Source organism: Chlorocebus sabaeus, chromosome 9 (assembly GCF_047675955.1).
Source record: "Chlorocebus sabaeus isolate Y175 chromosome 9, mChlSab1.0.hap1, whole genome shotgun sequence".
Taxonomy (NCBI): Eukaryota; Metazoa; Chordata; class Mammalia; order Primates; family Cercopithecidae; genus Chlorocebus; species Chlorocebus sabaeus.
The window spans coordinates 36,051,777-36,073,171 of record NC_132912.1 but is presented as its reverse complement, the minus strand read 5'-3'; the positions used below and the strand labels follow the sequence as shown (position 1 = coordinate 36,073,171).

The following is a 21,395-nucleotide window of genomic DNA, read 5'->3' as shown; positions in this document are numbered from 1 at the left end:
TTCAAGGCCACCCCGGGCAACGTGGTGAAACCCCGTATCTACCAAAAATACAAAAAAATTAGCCAGGTGTGGTTGGCATGTGCCTGTGGTCCCAGCTACCCAGGAGGCTGAGGTGGGAGGATCACTTGTGTCCAGGAGGCAAAGGCTGCAGTGAGCTGAGATCATGCCACTGCACTCCAGCCTGGGAAACAGAGCGAGACTCTGTCTCAAAAAAACAAACAAACAAACAAACAAAAATGCACAGATCAGTAAAACTGACAATCCTCTAGCCAAACTAATGGGAACAAAAGAGAAAAGAAACAAATTATCAAAAAGGTAACCAGAGACATAACTACAGATCCTGAAGACATCAAAAGGAAAATAGAAAATACTATGAACAACTTTATGCCAACAAATTCAACAATCCAGATGAAGTAAGACAAATGTCTTTTTTTTTTTTTTTTTTTTTAAAAAAAAAAAGACAGGGTCTTGCTCTGTTGCCCAAGCTGGAGTGCAGCAGCATAATCATAGCTCACTGCAGCCTCTTAATTCCTGGGCTCAAGCAATCCTCCTAGACTCAGCCTCCTGAATAGCTGGGACTACAGGTGCATGCTAACCTTCTAACAAATTTCTTGAAAGATACAAATAACCAAAGCTTGCTAAAGAATGAACAGATAACCTGAACACTCCCTGTATCTATTAAATAAACAGAATTTGTCTTTAAAAGCTTTCCACAAAGAAAACTGGCCCAGGCAGCTTCGCTGGTGAATTTTACCAAAAATGTAAAGAAGTTACTACAATTCTACATAAATCTCTCAAAAAACAAACAAACAAAAAAAAAACCTGAAGCAGACAGAAAACATCCCAACTCCATTCAACCAAAACCAAAGACATTATAAAAAAGAAAAAATCATAGGTTAGGTAACGTAGCTCACACCTGTAATTCCAGTGTTTTAGGAGGTCGAGACAAGAGGATCACTTGAGGTCAGGAGTTCAAAACCAACCTGGACAACATAGCATGAAACCATCTCCACAAAAAAAGTTTACAAAATTAGTTGGGCATGGTGCTGCACACCTGTAGTCACAGCTACTTGGGAGGCTAAAGTGGAAAGCCTGTTTGACCCTGGGAGTTCGAGACTGCAGTGAACTGTGAACATGCCACTGTACTCCAGCCTGGGGGGGGGGGGGCGGGGGTGACAGAGCAAGACCCTGTCTAACAGGAAAAAAAAAAAAAAAAAAAAAATAGGCAAAAGATTCAAACAAACTTATCCAAAGAGCTACAGATGGTAAACAGGCTCATGAAAATAGGCCCAACATCTTTAGTAATCAGGAAAATGCAAATTAAAACCAAAAAGAAAGACATGTCACCACACATCTCATAGAATGGCTAAGTCGGGTCATACCAGTGTTTTTGAGAATGCAGAGCCACTGGAACTCACGCACAAAGCTGGTGAGGATGTAAAACCGAACCAGCATTTGAAATAAGTTTGGCAGATGCTTAAAATGTTAAATATGCATCTACCACATGATTCAGGGATTTTACTCTTAGGTATTTACCAACAAAAATTAAAGCATATGTCCACACAAAGACAGGAGCTTCATTTGTAACAAAGAGAAACTCGCATGTCAATCAACAATTGAATAAACTAATTGTGGTATATCCACACAATGGAATATCATTCAGCAATAAAAAGGAATGAACTACTGATACACACAACTAACTGGATGAATCTCAAAATAATTTTATTGAGTGAAAAAAAAATCCAGACCAGAATCCATACTACATGAGTCCATCTGCATAAAATTCTAGAAAACTGGTTTCCTAGAATCAAACTAATTGATAGTGACGGAAAGCAGAGCAATAGTTGCCAAGGGACATAGGAAACGAATTACATAGGAGCTCAAGGAAATTTCTGATGGGTGAAAGACATGTTCATTGTCTTCAAAATGGTAGTGGTTTCACAGGTATATACATACATCAAAACTTTTCAAATTGTACACTTAAAATATGTATGTGCAGCTTGTTATACAGCAATTATACCTCAAAACCCTATTTTAAAAAAAAACTGTCAAACCCTAATGATGCAAATTAAAACAACCAGATATCACTACCCACCTACCAGACGGCTTTCAAAAACAGAGTGTTTTGTATGGTAAAGATACCAGCAATTGGAATTCTCTTCATTGCTGGTGGAAATGCAAAATGGTACAACCACTTTGGAAAATAGTTTGGTAATTTCTAATAAAGTTAAACATACGCTTACCATATGATCCAGCAATCCCTCTTCTAGGCATTTACCCAAGAGAAATGAAAACATAACTCCACACAAAGGCCTTACATGAACATTCATAATGGCCAGAAATTGAAAACTCAAAGGTCTACGAACTTGTGAATACAAATTGTGGCACAATCCATCTCTAAAATACGAAACAGTACAAACCTCAAAAAAACCTTGTAAGAACGGAAAGAGAAAACGTGAAAAAAACCACTTAGGTATAAAGAATGATAGATGGTATCACATTAATCACTGCTTATTCAAGGAAGCAAAAGCTGTGATAATAAAAAAATACAAATCATATAGTATGTAGCCTTCTGTGTCTGACATGTTTCACTTAGATTAATGCTTTTGAGATTCATTCAAGTTGTCGCCATGGTTAATCCTTTTTTATTGTTGAATGTTATTGTATTGTATGCATGTATATTATACCTTTAAAAAACTGAAATTAAAAAATACATACTATGTAGCAAAATATAGGAAATTTTCAGCCAACTTTAAAAGATGTCACTCTAACCTCATAACATATTATGAATTCTGCTGTGGTGCAGGAAAAGAGCACAGAACTTGGAGTCAGAGGTCTACATTTTAAATCTAGGTTTTGCCATTTATCAGCTCTCAGGACCGTAGGCACCTTAACTTATCTGTAAAACAAAGCAAACAATACAAACCTCAAAAGATCTTTGTGAGAAGAAAGAAAAAGAACTTTGTAACTTTCAGACGTCACAGAGTAACTATATTAATCAGTGCTTACTCAACGAAGCAAAAGTTGTGAGAGTAGAAAAATAGTCACAAATGCACTGATAATTTATAAAACATCCTGTCTCTGGCTGTTGCTGTGTGACTCCGGACAAGTCATTTAACGTCTCTGGGCTTCAGTTTTTTCCATCTGCAAGGTGCAGCTTATTAATAGTACATACTGCATATTGGGAGAATTAAGTAAATGTGTGTAAGGCACTTGATACAGTGCATGGCGCATGGCAAGTGCTTTAGAAGTTTTAGGTCTTATCACAAAAAAACTATTATTATTATCCTACCAGACCCAATACTGGCCACCAACCTGCCCAACCAAGCTGCAGCAGTGTAAGTGATTAATGATCTAGATCACTGGATTCTCAAATTTTTAGTGAGCAATGGAATAATCTGAAGAACTTCTTTTTTAAAAAATAAACTTCTTATTTTAAAAGAGTTTTAGATTTACATAATTACTGCAAAGATAGTCCAAAGAGTTCCCACGTACTCTGGACCCAGTTACCCCATTAACAACTTATGTTAGTACTGGTACATTTGTCATATTCAATGAACCAGCACTGACACATAACCATTTCCACACTCTGTTCAGATTTCCTTAGTATTCTCCTAACGTCCTTTTTCTGTTCCAGGGTCCCATCCACAATGCCACATACACATTTTGTAGCCATATCCCAGAGAGTCAAACCACAGATTACAGGCCCTAGCCCTAGATATTCTAACGACAACTGGAATGAGGTGGGGCCCTAAAATTTACATTCCTAAGGATTGCTGATGGGGCCAATCTGAAAATACACTAAGAGTAACACTGGTCTACACTTTAGACTCCAAAACTGTTGTTCAATACAGTAGCCACTAGTCAAATGTGTCTAATGCAAATTGAGAAATGCTGTAAGTGTAAATAAAACACACTTGATATTTCAAAACACCTGGTCCAATGTAAAGAACATAAAACATCTCATTAATAATTTTCATATTGATTACATGTTAAAATGACATCGTGAATATACTGAGTAAAATATATTCATTTATTTCGCTTTTCTTCCACGTGCTTACTTTTTATAATGTGTATACTAGAAACTTTAAGCGCAAGTAATTTACAGAGGCATTACATTCCTATTGGACAGCAGTGGTCTGTGGTCTGGCAGAACAGCACCCACATGACCACGTGGCTATTACAAGTGCAGGTGATTCCTACGCACGTTAGAGTTGGAGAAGCTCTAGATTATCAACACGGGAAAGAGGCTTAGAGACTACACCATTTGGCAGTTCAGTTCAAATAAAAAGCTCATCAATTGCAAAACGAAACTGCAGAATATTCGTTAAGTCCATGAAGTCAGTGAAAGTAATAGGGAAATGGCTGAATCACAGCAAAGCCATTACCAATGAGCCGGGGCCAGTTAACTGAACAACAACAACAAAAAAACCCCACAAGGACAGTGACCCAATAGGTTCCTCAAAAGGGATATCTGAAAAGCCCGATTTGAAGCACAAGGATGCCATGTCGTACTACGACACCTTTCACATCTGATTCATACTACAAAATAGTGCATATTTGCAATTCTAGCCGAAATTGTTAAATACAGGACAAAAGTTTAATTTCACTTTTCTCTCCCATGATTTATTATAAAACTGTAATGCCCATTTTCTCAGGTAAGTAAAATATTAGTACTACTGTTTAACGGTTTTACAGATCACTATTTAGTTTTTACTCCATTTAAAAATTTTAATTACCCTTATTATTTTCAGTACTGTCACTTACATAGAGTACTTAAAAATTTGTAAAGTTCACTTTCTATCAGCCTACTAAACAACCACTAAGCAGATACTTTCTAATTAAAGAAAAGCCAAATGATTAACTACAAGTAACATGCTGTTTTTCTACAGCACTTACCTACTTTCACTTGCACCTCGAAACAACTGGTATTAAATACAAAACCGAAAGAGACGTAATGTATTGATAATTACATATGAACAACTAATCTATACAGACGGTATTATCTTAAGAATTAACGAGTCATCAATCTTCTCCAGCTTGAAGTACGAACAAAAATCTATCAACAAATACTGGGGTATAAATATACAGACACACACATAATTTGTTATACTACACTTTTGGGGGTTCTTTTTCCCCAACAGAGAAACTCCTTTAGAACAGAGGAGCCACATGCAACCAGGGGTCGCACATATATGCCCAGACGGTCTGGCTCCTCAGGTGGCATGGGTCGGGGTCACGCTTTCACTGCCTGCTTTGGGCTCTCAAAATCCAGCTCTGAAACGTTTCCAAAGCAGTTTATAAACAAAGAAAAAAAAAACACTGCGCCAGGAGCCAGACTGCCTATTCAGACCAGAGGAGGTAGAAGAAGATAACCCATTCTGTAAAACACCCTCCTATAGATCAGGTAAAGAAAAAGCGATATGGACAAATAAATACACATCTAGGCCATCGTTCCCGACTTTTAAGCACGAAAGAGGAGTGGCTAGGGGCTACTTGTTAACACTTCCACTGAAACACACGGCGTCTCCCAAGGTCTCACCTCTAGAAGTCGGGTGGCAGAACCTGAACCAGAACCCGAGTGAGCCTTCCTTCCTCCACGACCTCCCTTTAGGAACGCATGCCTAAATAGTCGATAAAATCTACTTCTCTATGTCATGATTAACCCAAAAGTCAGCCACAACCAATCGTGTTATTAGAGTGCTAAAAGCCTCTACCCACAACAAACACTCCACATGGGATGACATTAGAACTTTCGACAAAGGTGTACTTTCAACGTTGCGCTTTAGCCTTTGAAAATACATTTACAAAACTGCAGCTGCAGTCAAAAGGAAAACATCACACGCCTCCAAAGCTGAAGGGCGTGCCTTTTTCTCTAACGAGGACCGTGTGGCCATTTCTTCTCAAAGGGTCTGCAGTCACTTAAGATAGCAACGCGTAAAGGACAGCCGTTCTGAGAAGACAACCAGCTCCCCTGAGATGGGAGGCGGGCTGCACGCTGGTAAAGAGGATTTTTCAATTCAAGGACTTTGAGGAGATTCCGCCCAGGGAAGCTGGAGGGGAGCGAATGCACGTCCATCCAGCAGGGGCAGGGCATCGGGAAAAACCGCAAAGAAGAAAGTGTCCAGTTTAAGGTCAACAGTCCCGGAGGGACGCCCCAGGTGGGCCCCCCGGGTGGGTGGAGGCCTGCGAGCCCCACTGCAGTTAGGGAGTGGGCCCATGGCGCGGGAGGGGCCGGCCTGGCCTTTTGCACACACACGCACACACACCCGCCTTTTGCAGACACACGCGCACGCACACACCCGCCTTTTGCACATAGACACGCACACACCCGCCTTGTGCACACACGCGCGCGCACCCTCACACTCTCCTCCCTGGGGGCGGGGCGGGCGGGCGCTGCCCTCACACAGGAAGTCAGGAAACCCAGGGGGCAGAGGAACCACAACTTCGGGCCATTTAAACCCTCTTGCCCACGTCAGCCAATAGGCTGCGCCGGCCCCCTCCCCCCCCGGCGCCCACCCCCGCGCCCGGAGCCCCTCGCTGCGTGCCCGACCCCCCCTTGCGCGCACCTCGGCGCCGCCGCCGCCGCGCCTCCCGCACAAGCCTCCCCCCGACTACACCGCCCTTGGCGGGCACAGCCCGACCCCGGCGCGCCTTTGTGCAGCGCCTCGCCAACCTGCCCTCCGCCCGCCAAGACCCACGCCCTGCACCTCACCCGGAGCCCGGCGGCCTCGCGGCGGGCGGCTTCCTGCTTAGTCCGTCCCGCGGCTGCCGGTCGGCGACGCGAGCCGGGAGAGCGCTCACACGGCGACGGCCGCTGCCGACCCGTCCCCGCAGGCTGGCCTGTGAGGGAGGGTAAGTTCCAGGGCACGTCGGAGCGCGCCGGCGCGGGGGCGGGGGCGGGGCGCAGGGCGGGGCTCACGTGACGTGCGGGGGCGGGGCGGGAGGCTCACGTGACGGCGCGGGAGCGCGGGGCGGGCGCGGGGTTACTGGACTGTCGGGGGTGGCGCGGGGTGTGGCGGCTGGCAGGGATCCGGACGGGGGCGCAGCCAGGGTACGGTCTGGGGACTCGGGCCGACGCGGGAGTCGGCGGCCAAGGGGGCTCGCACTTTGTAAACAAAGAGTGGGAAGCGTTAAGAAAACGCTCGTAGGGAAAACCAGGGAAGGGCGGACAGAGCGCCAGGGTGGCAGGAATGGAGCCTGGGCAAAGACATCCCTGCCGTGTGCCCTACCGCTCCCTTCCTCGGCCCCTGGAGCTGCGGCCGGGCGTGGGTCAGTCGTTCACGGGCCCGGAAATTCCACTGGGACACCCGAAAAAGTGCCGCACGCCGCCTCCGGGGGACGGAAAGGGACTCGGGGCACTAAGTCCATTGCCGGGGTCGCCAGGGCACAGGTGCACACTCTGGACTGAGGAGACCCCTGGGACGCGGAGGGCCGCTCCAGGGCAGAACCAGTCGGTCAGCTTCAGCCTTCCACGGCCCTGAGGGTGCGAGCCCTGCGGGGGCCACAGGGTCATTGTCCAAAGTCATCCCCGTTTGCACTGTGGCAGCACTGAACCCGGAAGTCACAGCTTTGGAAGGTCTTTGATGGTGATCCAGTGGCAGGAGGAGCTCAGCTGGAATGGGAATCAGGAAAGAGACCTGGCTTCTGCCATTTATTGGCACTTCACTCTTCTGGAGAGGTGGCTTCTAGCTCTAGAATTCAATGAGTATGAGAAAAATAACTGAAAGGCGTTGGAACTTTAGTAACTATTCATTCCTTGACCAGTTGTTGATTGTGCCTGTTGTGGTGCCAGGATGAAATATTTAATAATAGAGACCAGAAAGGGGAGGGGGGAAAAGCCAAGCATATATATGATTCCAGCGCTCAAGAGCTACTCTCCGGAGTTGGCTTTTCTGTGCTTCACTCTGTACTTGAAGATGCCACAATGCCTGGCTTCCTTATCAACCAGCTGAACTCCGAATTGTTCCTTACAGGATGCGAAGAATCCAGTAGGGCAGTGGCAAGACTTTAACAGCTGTGGTTTACAACCTTCCTGTTAATTAAGTCTAATGCGAGCTAAAGTGTTAAGATATTCTCCATTTAGAAAGGAAAGAGGCTTACAATGAGAATTTTTGAAAAATAAGCCTGAGACTGTGCTGTCTCCATCGTTGCATTTGCTTTTCACAGCCCTTGGCACCCACTGCCTTTTTTGTCTCCCTCAGTTTCTAACCCGTTCTGTTTTCATGCATTTGTTCAGTATAAAGAGTATTTCCTGTATGCTTCTGAAACTACTTTCCATAGACTCTGCTTGTGTTCTCCTTATAAAACCAAAACAAGAGCAGTGCAAAAAGGAAATGACCCTGATAGGAATGTGCTGATAACCTTACCTTCCCTACTCTCCAAACCTGAATTGGGCACCCTTGGTTTTAGCAAGAGATAGAACTCAACAGTTTGCATGCACTTGCGGATCTGCCTGTAACTCCACTTCCTATTTCACAACCTAATCTTGGATGATACCACAATGCCCACAGTATTCTGATCACCACCAACAGCAGATGGACTCGGATAAAAAGAGCTTTCTCGCTAGTGTGTTGTTTTAGAAGAACCTGATGGAGAGCTATGATCATATGCAACATTGCCTCTAGTTAGTTTTTAAATAACACTTGTAGCATATGTCTGGCGCCTGTGCTCAGGATTTCAACAGATCATTTTCAGGATTTTGACATTTAACTGGCTTCTTATGAAGTAGCAGAGAGTTCCAAAATGTAGAATGGAAATATAAGCTCCACACACAGGCAGAGATTTGAGTCTGATTTGTTTGTGTATATATCCCAAGTGCCTAAAAGCGCTTGGCATACAGTAGATGCACAATAGATTCCTGTTGAACGTATTTTTGGGCGAAAATGTAGTCTGTACTTTGCATAAACTTGTCCTACTTTCTTCCTAATTCTTTAATAAGTAACCTACTTTTCACTGTGTATTTTTAAATGAAAAAGCATAAAATTATATCTGGCATTACCACTTTGGCTGGGCTATAAAGAAACAGAAATTTGGCAGTATCTATTAAAATTACAAATGCATATATACTCGGAGCCTTGAATTTCATTTCTAGGGATTTATGCCACAGATGTTTCCACACATAAGAAATAACAAGGTGTTTCTTATTATTGAGAATAGCAAAAGATTGGGAACAAGCTAAGTATCCATCAACAGGATACTAGTTAAATTATGATAGAGCCATATGTTTGAACATTGTGCAGCTGTTAATCAAAAAAAAAAATCAGAAAGCTCTTTGTTTTAACACTACGCTCTCCAAGATTTTTTTGTTAAGTGAAAAACACAGAAATATGGCACAGAATATTGTATTAAATTGTATATGCATTAAACAGGACAAAGTAACTGTTGAGGTATGAGAACACAGTAGATGGAAAGCATAAGAAATAGACTTCACTGTATTCATATTTAAACTTTTTGATATTCAAAATTTCAGAATGTTTTATCTATTCAAATAGTGAAAATGTTTAAAATGTTTCCTGCATTTTTTTGTTGCTGCTGCTGTTATCAAAACATTCAGGCTTCATCTGTTCTATAAAAGTTTACCTGATTAAAATAAACATATTAAGGAGGCTGGGTGCAGTGGCTCATGCCTGTAATCCCAACACTTTGGGAGACCAAGGCAGGCAGATTGAGCTCAAGAATTCAAAACCAACCTGGGCAACTTGGCAAGACCCCGTTTCTACTGAAAATACAAAAAAAAAAGCTGGGTGTGGTGGCGTGCGCCTGTGTTCTCAGCTACACCAGAGGCTGAAGTGGGAGGATCACTTGAACCCAGGAGGTGAAGGTTGCAGGTTAGCCAAGATCGTGACACTGTACTCCAGCCTGAGTAACAGAGTGAGACCCCGTCTCAAAAAAATAAATAAATAAATATAATCAAGTAAACTAGTACTCAGAGGCAAACTTTTGAAAAAAGAGTTTTTGTTCAGATTGAATAATGTCTGTTTCTTACCATAATAATTTCAAATCCAGGTACTACGTTTATTTTGAGGCTTAGTACATTTTATCAAATGTATATAAATTTTCGGAAGTACTCTATTTTTCTTCAAGTTTAGTAAAGCCTTCCTTGAACAAGTTTTAACAAATTGGATCCTCCATTTTAAACAATAAAATTAGAATTTCATGGATCATTTGTCTGCTAATTAAGGTCAACAAAATATATTTTGGGAAAAACACTAAAGGCATATGTTTCTCTGTGTATCTGTTCGCTCACCCACTTTGTAATATCAACTGCTTCTTGTTTCCATGGGTTACACAGATGCCCTGTAAATGATTTTGTCTGATAATGTTTCAGTATTTGATTATATTTATTTGTGGGCTTAAGAGAATTATCATGAGTACAGTAGCAGTCAGATTTGCATAACACATCTTCAGGGGTTTTAGGAGATTTATTAATATTTTCTTGTGAAATCTCATTGCTTTCGCTATATAAATTCATATGATCAGTTTTAACTATTGTTAAAGACAAATACAGGCTTAAAGAATTAGTACTTGTGGTCTGACACGATGACTCACACCTATAATCCCAGCACTTTGGGAGGCTTAGGCAGGTGGGTCACCTGAGGTCAGGAGTTCAAGACCAGCCTGGCCAACATGATGAAACCCCGTCTCTACTAAAAATACAAAAAATTAGCTGGACGTAGTGGTGCACGCCTGTAGTCCCAGCTACTGGGGAGGCTGAGGCAAGAGGATTGCTTGAACTCGAGAGGCGGAGGTTGCAGTGAGCCAAGATGGCGCCATTGCACTCCAGCCTGGGTGACAGGGCGAGACCCTGTTTCCAAAAAAAAAAAAAGAATTAGTACTTGTAATAGTTGATTATACAAATTAGAACATTCTTGTTATACCCAACTAACTCAGAGTCCAGGAGTGGGGGAAAATACCACTCAGGGCACATAGCACCAGCTCCAAAAATTAAATTTTCTGCAAGCCCTGCTGCTAAAACGGCCTGCGGTAACCATAAGATTAGTTTTACCTAGTAGCTGCTGAAATGACCTACTGTGATTCGTAGACTAGTTTTACCTACTGCTGTCTTCAGCAATCAGAGTTTGTCAGCTCCCCAAAGCTTCTCCAGTGGCAGTAAACAATACATAACAATACATAAATTTAAAACAATACATAACATTTCTCCTTCTAATAAACTACCAACCTTCTTTTTGTTCTTTGAACATACCAAAGACCACCCGTATGTACATATATTTATATATATACCCCAAATTCCAATTCTGTGATTCCCAAATAAAATGTTTAACTTAGAGATTCATCTCTATATTTTACTTTGATTTCTACATAATTGCTGTCAGAAGTGGGATCCAAAGCAGACTCAACTTAGAGAATTAACCCCTGGAATGTGGTGTGAAGTACCCACATTCAGGCCTTTTGAGCCCCCAAACTTCTACAGGCCACCTCTTTTCCCCATGGTGAGTCTCTGTTGGCTTGAACTCATATTTTTTCTTTTGGTTTAGTTCAGTTTTATTTGGGAATTAGTTGGGAGGCATCCTTTCCCGCTACCGGTTATGAAATCTTCTGTTTAGGGAAACTTTCTGCCTCCTTGCTATAGACTTGGTTAAGATGAATATGTTTTTCTTCCTGGTTATGAGGACTCCTGTTTAAAAGGGATTTTTTTCTCTCTTTTGTTAAAGAAGGCTTATTAACCCTCTTGGGGAATACATACTTTATTTTCCGATTCATTTGCACACTTAGATTTTAAATTGGTTTTTGTGGCCAGGTGCCATGGCTCATGCCTGTAATCCCAGCACTTTAGGAGGCTGAGGCAGGCAGATCATTTGAGCCCAGGAGTTCAAGACTAGCCTGGGCAGCATAGTGAGACTCATCTCTAATACATATATGTATAAGTTTTTGTGTATTTGGCATTAAACCACGTCAGCTAAATTTATTTACAAATGGGCTCTCAAAGTTCAAAGGCATGCCAAAATAGTTTCCCCTTCTGAGACTCCAGCTGACATGTTCAGACATTACGGGGATCATTAAAACAGTCCATTTTTCTTAAAACTAAAGTAAAGGGCCACATCTGTGAAATCATACAGTCCAAATAGGACAGATATCTCAATTGGTATCTTGAGGCTCAAAGACTCACTTTCAAGACTCAAAGCTTGCCTCACTGCAAAGTACTGTCACAAAGCTACCTGGGACTGATTCTTCCCCAAAACCTTTCCATCCCCCTCCTACACCTCCTCCCCTTTATCCTTCTCTATGCTAAACTCTCTTTTTCCAAAACTCCTCAACTATTCTGGCATACTGATTAATAACAATCTATTCTTGGCTGGGTGCGGTGGCTCACGCCTGTAGTCCCAGCACTTTGGGAGGCTGAGGCTAGCGGATCACGAGGTCAGGAGTTTGAGAACAGCCTAGCCAGCACAGTGAAACCCCATCGCTACTAAAAATACAAAAAATTAGCCAGGCGTGGTGGTAGGCGCCCGTAAGCCTAGCTACTCAGGAGGCTAAGGCAGGAGAATCGCTTGAACCTGGGAGGCAGAGGTTGCAGCAAGTCAAGATCACGCCACTGCACACCAGCTGAGGCAACAGTGTGGGACTTGTCTCAAAAAAAAAAAAAAAAAAAAAAAAATTCTTAATAGTTACTATTAAAACTATAGGGTTTTTTTGAGATGGAGTCTTTCTCCATCGTGTAAGCTGAAATGCAGTGGTTCAATCTCGGCTCACTGCAACCTCTACCTCCCAGATTCAAGCAATTCTTGGATCTCAGCCTCCCAAGTAGTTGGGATTACAGGAATGCACCACCACACCTGGCTAATTTTTGTATTATTAGTAGACACAGGGTTACTCTGTGTTGGCCAGGCTGGCCTTGAACTTCTGGCCTCAGGTGATCCACCTGCCTCAACCTCAAAGTGCTGGGATTACAGGCATGAACCACCACACGCAGCCAAAACTTTAGTAGTATTTCTGTAGTTATTCTGGCCTTAATGCTGTTTCTTGAAGACAAAAGATAAAATTTCTATGTAAAAGACACCTTCCCTATACTAGAAGGAAAGGCAGCACTCTTAGTCTCAAGCATGAGTAACAGAAATCAAGAAAATACTGTATAAACCTTGTTAGAATAGCTCTTGCAGGGTATGGTGACTCACACCTGTAATCCCAGCACTTAGGGAGTCTGAGGCGGGAGGATCACTGGAGCTCAGAAGTTTGAAACCAGCCTGGGCAACTTAGTGAGACTTTATCTCTACTACTTAAAAAAACAAAACAAAACAAAATCTCAGCTACTTGGGAGGCTGAGGCAGGAGAATCGCTTGAACCCGGGAGACGGAGGTTGCAGTGAGCTGAGATCACGCCACTGCACTCCAGCCTGGGCAACAGAGCTAGACTCCGTCTCAAAAAAAAAACAAAAAGTGAAAAACAAACAAATAGCTGGGCATGGTAGCACAGGCCTATAGTCCTGGCTACTCGGGAGGCTGAGTTGCTGAGATAGGAGGATTACTTGAGCCCAGAAGTTTGAGGCTGCTGTGAGTAGTGATCACGCCGTTGCTCTCCAGCCCTGGTAACAGATTTTTTTCTGTTGCAAGACTGTGTCTCAAAAATAAATAAATATAACAATAATAACTCTTATCTTTTGGGGCTCCTCACATAATTGTCACATTTTTCACAGTTAGCCATTTTTTGTCCAATCCAGTATATTGGTAATGACTCAAACTGCTTTACCCAAAATTTGTTTCCCAGCCTTTTTAAGATTACTTATTAAAGAAACAAAGGCCAGGCACAGTGGCTCATGCCTGTAATCCTAGCACTTTTGGAAGCCGAGGCAGGTGGATCATTTGAGGTCAGAAGTTCAAGAGCAGCCTGGGGCAACATGGCCTTGTCTCTGCAAAAAAAAAAAAAAAAAATTAGCCAAGTTTGGTGGCAGTTACCTGTAGTCCCAGCTACCTAGGGGCCTGAGGCAGGAGGATAGCTTGAGCCCAGGAGGCAGAGGTTGCAGTGAACTGAGATCGTGCTGCTGCACTCCAGCCTGGGTGACAGAGTGAGATTCTGTGTCAAAAAACAAACACTTAAAGTTTAGCCTTATCTTGTCAGAAATATGGTTTGAATCTAATTGTCTTCTTATAAACCAGTAAGTTTATGTTACTGTGCTTTACTCAAGAATAAACTTTTAATAAAAACTATATGCCAGTCTAGGAAACACAGTGAGACCTTGTCTCTCCAAAGGAAAAAAAAAGCTGGGTATGGTGCACGCCTGTGGTCCCAGCTACATGGGAGAGTAAGGCAAGAGGATCATTTGAGCCCAGAATGTCAAGGCTAGAGTGAGCTATATTTGTACCACTGCACTGCAGCCTGGGCAACAGAGCAAGACCCAGTCTCAAAAACAAAACAAACCCAAACAAAAAATTATATGGTCTTTGTTTTTGTTTGTATGTTTTTATGGGTTTTTTATTTCTATATGCGTATGATCATTTTCTACCAAAATATATAAAAGAGCTCTAATTACTTGACTTAAGATTATTTTCTACCAAAATATATCAAAGAACCCTAATATTTGACTTAAAAGGAAAAATTAAGTGCTCAAATCTGATATTTTATCAAATATTTTATCAAAAATATAGTAACTAAAAAAATTTTTTTAGTTCACAGGACTTAAGTAAATCTTGGATAATAAGCTAATTTTAAGTTTGTTGATAAAATAAAAATGAAAATGTCTTCAAAATTGTTAGCACACATTTGGGGGTATGGAGTGGCTTGATTTGCTGGCCAGACAAGATTATATTTGTCCTTGCTAGCTGCTTTAAGATCATAAAAGTATGAGTTTCACCTAAAAATAAATGTACAGATGAGAGTGCAATGCAGCGTCCATTGTTCCCTGTATACCAAGCACAACGATTTAACTGTTAAAGGTTTTTCTTTAACAGAAAAATAAGATAATGACTAGCTCTGTGTCTCAGTGGCTTTCTTTCTCGACCTTTTTGCCAATTTCTGTAGCTTTTTTTTTTTTTTTCCTCAATTCTGACTGTGCTGTTGTGTCCTGATACGTGTTTGTCTTCAAGGCCTGAGAGAACAATGCTTCCTCTGGTATAACTTGATTCTGTACTCTTGGCTTTTCTTGGTGCATCAAAGTTGTTCTGTGTAACCAGGCAAATTTATAAGCCGTACATCCTCCTGCTCAAGTTACAGGTTTCTTGTTTACATAACTCTTCTATAATGTGATGTATATTCATAACCTTAGTCACATTCTCTTCCAGTGTTTAGCCAAATGTTAGTACCTTTTCATGAAGTTTGACTTCCAGGTAATTCAAACAGGCATCCTATAAAGAGAAACAGTCATACTACAAGAGGTTTTTCTTTTTTTCTTTTTTTCTTTTTTTTTTTTTTTTTTGAGACAGAGTGTTTCATTTTGTTTTGTTTTGTTTTGGAGACAGTGTTGCATTCTGTTGCCCAGGCTGGAGTGCACTGGTGCGTTTTCGGCTCACTACAACCTCAGCCTCTTGGATTCAAGCAATTCTCGTGCTTCAGGCTCCCAAGTAGCTGGGATTACAGGCACGAGCCACCACACCCAGCTAGTAGAGATGGGGTTTCACTATACTGACCAGGCTGGTCTCAAACTCCTTAACTCAAGTGACCTGCCTGCCTTGGCCTCTCAAAGTGCTAGGATTTCAGGCCTGAGCCACCACACCCAGCCACCAGAGGTTTCTCTTTACCTTTTAAATAATCAGCCTAAAAAAACAGATAAGTTATATTTTAAGGTAGTTTCTTGTGCTTTTCTTGTTTTTATTAGGTTTTTGACTACTTGGAAAAAGTTATCTCAATACAGAGCCAAGTTATTTTTTTTTCCCCCTCTCTGTCTCAACGGAGTTTTGATTTTAGATTTGTTTGGTTGGTTAGTTGGTTTATTATTATTATTATTATTATTATTATTTTGAGATAGAGTCTCGCTCTGTCGCCCAGGCTGGAGTGCAGTGGCATGATCTTGGCTCACTGCAGCCTCTGCTTCCTGGGTTCAAGCAGTTCTCCTGCCTCAGCCTCCCAAGTAGCCAAGATTACAGGCATGTGCCACCATGCCCAGCTAATTTTTGTATTTTTAGTAGAGACAGGGTTTCACCATGTTGGCCAGGCTGGTCTCAAACTCCTGACCTCGGTGATTCACCCACCTCAGCCTCCCAAAGTGCTGGGATTCCAGGTGTGAGCTACCGCACCTGGCCAGTTTTATTTATTTTTGAGGCAGGATCTTGTCTGTTGCCCAGGCTAAAGTGCAGTAGCGTGATCTTGGTTCACAGTAGCCTCGACTTCCCAGGCTCAAGCAATCCTCCACCTCAGCCTCCCAAGTAGCTGGGAACTATAGGTACATGCCACCACACTCAGCTGAGTTTTGTATTTTTTGTAGAGATGAGGTTTCGCCATGTTGCAAAGGCTGGTCTCAAATTCCTGAGCTCAAGCCATCTGCCTTCCTCAGCCTCCCAAAGTGCGGGATTACAGGCATGACCCACCATGCCTGGCCTATGTTACTTCTTGTATTTGCTTTTGAAGTCTTTTATTTATCACTGTGATTAAATAAATGGCTATTATTTCTCAATGGCATGTAATTCTACTTTGATTAAATATTTTAAGCCCTTTAACATCTTTGCCACTTTCCCGAAACCAAATTCTAATTTAAAGGTTTTTTTAACCTAAAATTGGCTTTGGGATTGTCCATTGGTCCTCTGGAAAACCTCTGCGATCTGTGTGTATGCTCTGAATTGCAATTCTGTGATTCCCAAATAAAATGCTTACAGATTCATCTCTATATTTTCTTTTGACTTCAGCATAGTAAAGGGCTAATAGACAGATTGCCACCTAGAGATTTTTTCCAAAATTATGTAACCCTGGCTGCGTAATAGAAGAAAATGTAGTAATTGGTCTTCAAATTTAAAATGTATAATCAGCCAATCAATAATTTAGATATATTTTAATTGATAATTTGTTCTGCTGTTATCCTGTAAATTAAATATCCACTCATTTTAGTTTCACTCAGATATAGGCACTAAGGAAATGACCCTAAAATTAATAAAAATCAGCAATAAATAATTTATTATTTGAGATCATGTAGACTGCATGAAAAACATTTACTATTTGTCACATTTGGACATACTGTATTCCTATATGAAACACAGCTAAGATATAAATAATATTTCTTGATTCAAAAATAAAAGTGCTTCCCTAATATTGGGAACAAGGGAAAAATTCCTGCTTTTGCCACTCCTACTCAGTTGCACTAGAGGTTCTAGCAAATATCGAACAGCAAGTACATTGGTGGAGAAAACTTTATGTAAATTTATATAATCTGGTACAGTAGATAAAAACATCCAAACAAATTATAGCCTAAAATCTATAGGCTTGGTATATTGAGGTGGGTGGGAGGATAAAAGGAGATAATATATATCAGCACATTCCTATCAAGGCACACTTTCCCTTTTGCAATAGGCCCTTGTTCTCGTTTTAGAAAGAGATCACAAGGGGATTTCATGGAAAATAGTTTCAGTAGCAAAACTTGGCATATGGCATATCATATCAATAAATGATAAAGATGGTTCCTGCTCCCTCCAGGCTCTATAATGCTCCCCAACTCACCTTCTCTTACAGGTTCCCTTAACCTACACTCGCCTTTGTGAATAGCCTATCTTTAAGTCTGTTTCCATTAAATTCATTTGAGTGGACTTCTCTCTGACAAGACCCTGACTAATACACTTGATTAACTGCTTTCCTAACTGGGAACAGTTTGGGAACATAACAGGTCTTTGATGTTTGTGCAACTAAAATTAGAAGGATTCCAGGAACATCTCAGTAAAAAAAAGTAATAGCCAACATCCTAAGAGACAGTGAAATGAAAAGAGGAGAACATTGTATCAGAAAGCAGCAAGGAAGGCTCAAGAGTTGCACAGTTTCAAAACATTCAGTGAAGATTCAGTAAGCATCAAGGTAATTGAACGTTTTGTGGTGTTCGTTATGACGTCTCCTAGTGACCTTCAGTACTGGACATTTTAAGGTAATGCTCCTAAAAGATATTGCAACCTCCCAACAGTGAGATTTTTTAAAATAAAAATACAGGTTTGCGAGGAACTTCTTCCCTTGCCTCTACTCACTGATGTCTCAAATCACTGGAATGGAAGAGAGAGGGGGACAGAACATCCTCTTACCTAGGCAGGTTCTCACGTATGGTAATTTGCATAATCACTGGCACACATAAAACCAGCCCCCTCTATCACAGGATGCCAGCTAATGCTTAAAAAATTCAGATTTTTGTCCTCAAATACAAGCTTCCATAACTATAAAAAATTGTGAGAACTTTCCATGTTTATTCCAACTTTGATATTATTCATTCTACCTTCTAAAGATACAGTAAACAACATCATATATCAATTACCATTCACTCAAAAGAATATATCTTATGGAAAGAGATGAGTTGTATCTTAATATGGCAACCTATCTAATTAAGAAAACAAAAAGGATTTTTCCTAATTCCTTAGATTAGCATAGTTATTGAAGAACTTAGATTATGAAAATTATTGAGGTTTTGGAAGGGAAAATAAGTCAACATTCAGGGAACACTCATACTGTAGCTGTTGATATTATCATGACAGCATTTAGGGAGCTGTCATGGCAACCATAATTTAATCTCCGTGAGTGTCTTGGAACACCCAGGCACCCCCGGAAATGAGGAGGGTGATTCAGTGGGCGGCACACTCCTGTCCTTGTGAGTCAGGAAAATACCAGTGCTCTCACTCACATTGCTGGAGGCACCATTCTATGAGATATAAAATGCAGCCACTGTGTGATCTGTGACACTTTCACAAGAGCAAAATGTTGGCTTCATTCAATATTCCTGCCAAGTCTATTTTGATTGATTTTGAGACAAATTTTCACTTTGTGACTAATGCAGAGCCTTGATCTCTCATCTTTTTGTCTGTTAAGCAAATCACAGCATAGTCTTCACTTTGATCTTTGGGGTGTAAGGTCAGTGGGAAGGTTTAAAGCTTTGAACAGTTTTTTTCACCACCTTACTGGTTTTGTTTGAAAGTTAGTGAGAGAAAAGATTAAAATTAATGGCTAAAATGAGATAGTTTTAGCTTTCATTTCCTGGTATAACATCACAGATTCTAGAATTGTCAGGACTACCAAGTTTAAATCTATAGGTATGGTAAAGCCTCTGTACTTTGCATATTCTATAAAATCTGTGAAATCAAAGTGAACTGTCCTCTGACTCTGAAACATCTATTCACTATCCACGGTGTGCTAAGTCCAAAAGATTTATTTTAACAAAAGAAAGAGAAACAGGCAAATAACATGGCTACTTAGAAAAAGCACTAGAGCCAGGCTCACACCTGTAATCCCTACATTTTGGGAGGCCGAGGTGGGCAGATCACCTGAGGTTGGGAGACCAGCCTGACCAATATGGAAAAACCCCACCTCTACTAAAAATACAGAATTAGCCGGGCGTGGTATCACGTACCTGTAATCCCAGCTACTCGAGAGGCTGAGGCAGGAGAATCACTTGAACCTGGGAGGCGAATGTTGAGGTGAACTGAGATCGTGGCATTGCACTCCAGTCTGGGCAACAAGAGCGAAACTCTGTCTCAAAAAAAAAAAAAAAGAAGAAGAAGAAGAAAAGAAAAAGCACTAGAATAGCTGGGCACAGTGGCTAATGCCTGTAATCCCAGCACTTTGGGAGGCCAAGGCAGGTGGATAATTTGAGGGCAGGAGTTCAAGACAAGCCTAGCCAACATGGTGAAACCCCATCTCAACTAAAAAAAAAAAAATTGCCAGGTGTGTTGGCACCTGCCTGTAATCCCAGCTACTGGGGAGACTGAGGGACAAGAATTGCTTGAACCCAGGAGACAGAGGTTGCAGTAAGCCAACGTTGTGCCACTGCACTCCAGCCTAGGCTAAAGAGCAAGATCCTGTCTCAAAAAAAAAAAAAAAAAAAGCACCAGAAAAGTCCTTGCCATGTAGAACTTTCTGACCATTTTTTTCTGTTTGATTAACTTTCTATTTTATGTGCGTTTGTGTGTGTGTGTGTGTCTGTGTGTGTGTAGAATAAGAGAGAATTTAAATATATATGAAATCCTATTTCATATGTGGGGAAATATATGAAAGACAGCAGAAGTTGTGTAATAGTTAAAGAAATTGGGGGAAAGGGAAAATCAAAAACTGTCTTCCTTGAGTTTGACAGACAAATTGTGTTGACTCTCCATCCGAGCATGTGGCTTCTCTAGCACTACTTTTAATTATGTCTTTCAGCTTTTAACCAATTGAAAGTGTCTACTAATACAGTTTCCAGCCAGGCACAATAGCTCACGCCTGTAATCCCAGCATTTTGGGAAGCCAAGGCAATGAGGGTTCTCTTGAGGCCAGGAGTTCAAGATAAGCCTGGGCAACATAGTGAGACCCATCTCTACATAAATAAAAATAAAAAATAGTTTCCCATGGCTTCACACAAATAAAGCAAGTTGCTGCCTGCTTTCCCAGTCTTTTATGAATAAGATTCTTCAAAGTGTTGATACTGAATTTCCTTGTTGCAAATCCATATTATTTCTGTAGAGTTTTCCATGCCTTCACTTCAATGGTTAACTGAAAAGGGGGGTAGATTCCCCTTTGTGATATGCTTCTCTTAAATCACAAAGCTTCTGGAGCCCTCCTTCTTAGTGGCTAACAAATTTATTTCTTCTCATATTAATCAGTCTGTTGAAACAAGACTGCATATTCTCGGTCAAACTGGTTCCACTTCATCTCGCTGACCTTCGTTCTCCTCTATGTTTGCAGTACCCCACTGGCTGATACAGAATGAGACTGCATTGCTAGTATGACTCAAAAGAGGCTTCAGTTTGATTAAAATCTGCTCTTTGATATTTGTTTTTTAAGCTTTTAGACATATGATGTTTTTAGTTTACACAAATTCACATTCTGTTGTCAGAAAACTTTATTTTTAAATAAAATAGTAGTTATTTTCACTATAGGTATAAAATAAAAAAGGAGTTCTGAAAACAGTTTTTTTGTTGTTGTTGTTTTGTTTTTTTGAGATGGAGTTTGGCTCTTGTTGCCCAGGCTGGAGTGTAATGGCATGATCTCGGCTCACTGCAAACTCTGCCTCCCAGGTTCAAGTGATTCTTCAGCCTCAGCCTCCCGAGTAGCTGGGATTACAGGCATCTGCCACCATGCCTGGCTAATTTTTTGTATTGTTTTGGTAGAGACAAAGTTTTCACCATGTTGGCCAGGCTGGTCTCAAACTCCTGGCCTCAAGTGATCCACCCGCCTTGGCCTCCCAAAGTGCTGGGATTACAGGCATTAGCCAAAAACAGTTTCTATTAAAGATGATAAGGAGATAATATGGACTTCCTTACTTGATTGTGCTTAGTAATAACATTCTACCC

At 41.3% G+C, this 21,395-nt stretch overlaps 2 protein-coding genes across 8 annotated transcripts in view; one reads left to right on the top strand and one right to left on the bottom strand.

Annotated features, from left to right (window-relative positions):
* The window catches only part of ARHGAP12 (Rho GTPase activating protein 12), a 148,833-nt gene extending 142,009 nt beyond the window's left edge, over positions 1-6,824 (bottom strand). For all 7 annotated transcript variants that reach the window (XM_073018861.1, XM_008002713.3, XM_008002715.3 and 4 more), the window contains exon 1: positions 6,716-6,824. The gene's annotated coding sequence lies outside the window, so the exon portion shown is untranslated. The remainder of the gene's footprint in view (positions 1-6,715) is intronic.
* Positions 3,233-21,395, top strand: part of LOC140712457 (uncharacterized) — a 31,251-nt gene continuing 13,088 nt past the window's right edge. The window contains exons 1-2 of the mRNA XM_073019518.1: positions 3,233-3,338; positions 6,480-6,855. Coding sequence (XP_072875619.1) covers positions 3,233-3,338; positions 6,480-6,855 — 482 coding nt within the window. The remainder of the gene's footprint in view (positions 3,339-6,479; positions 6,856-21,395) is intronic.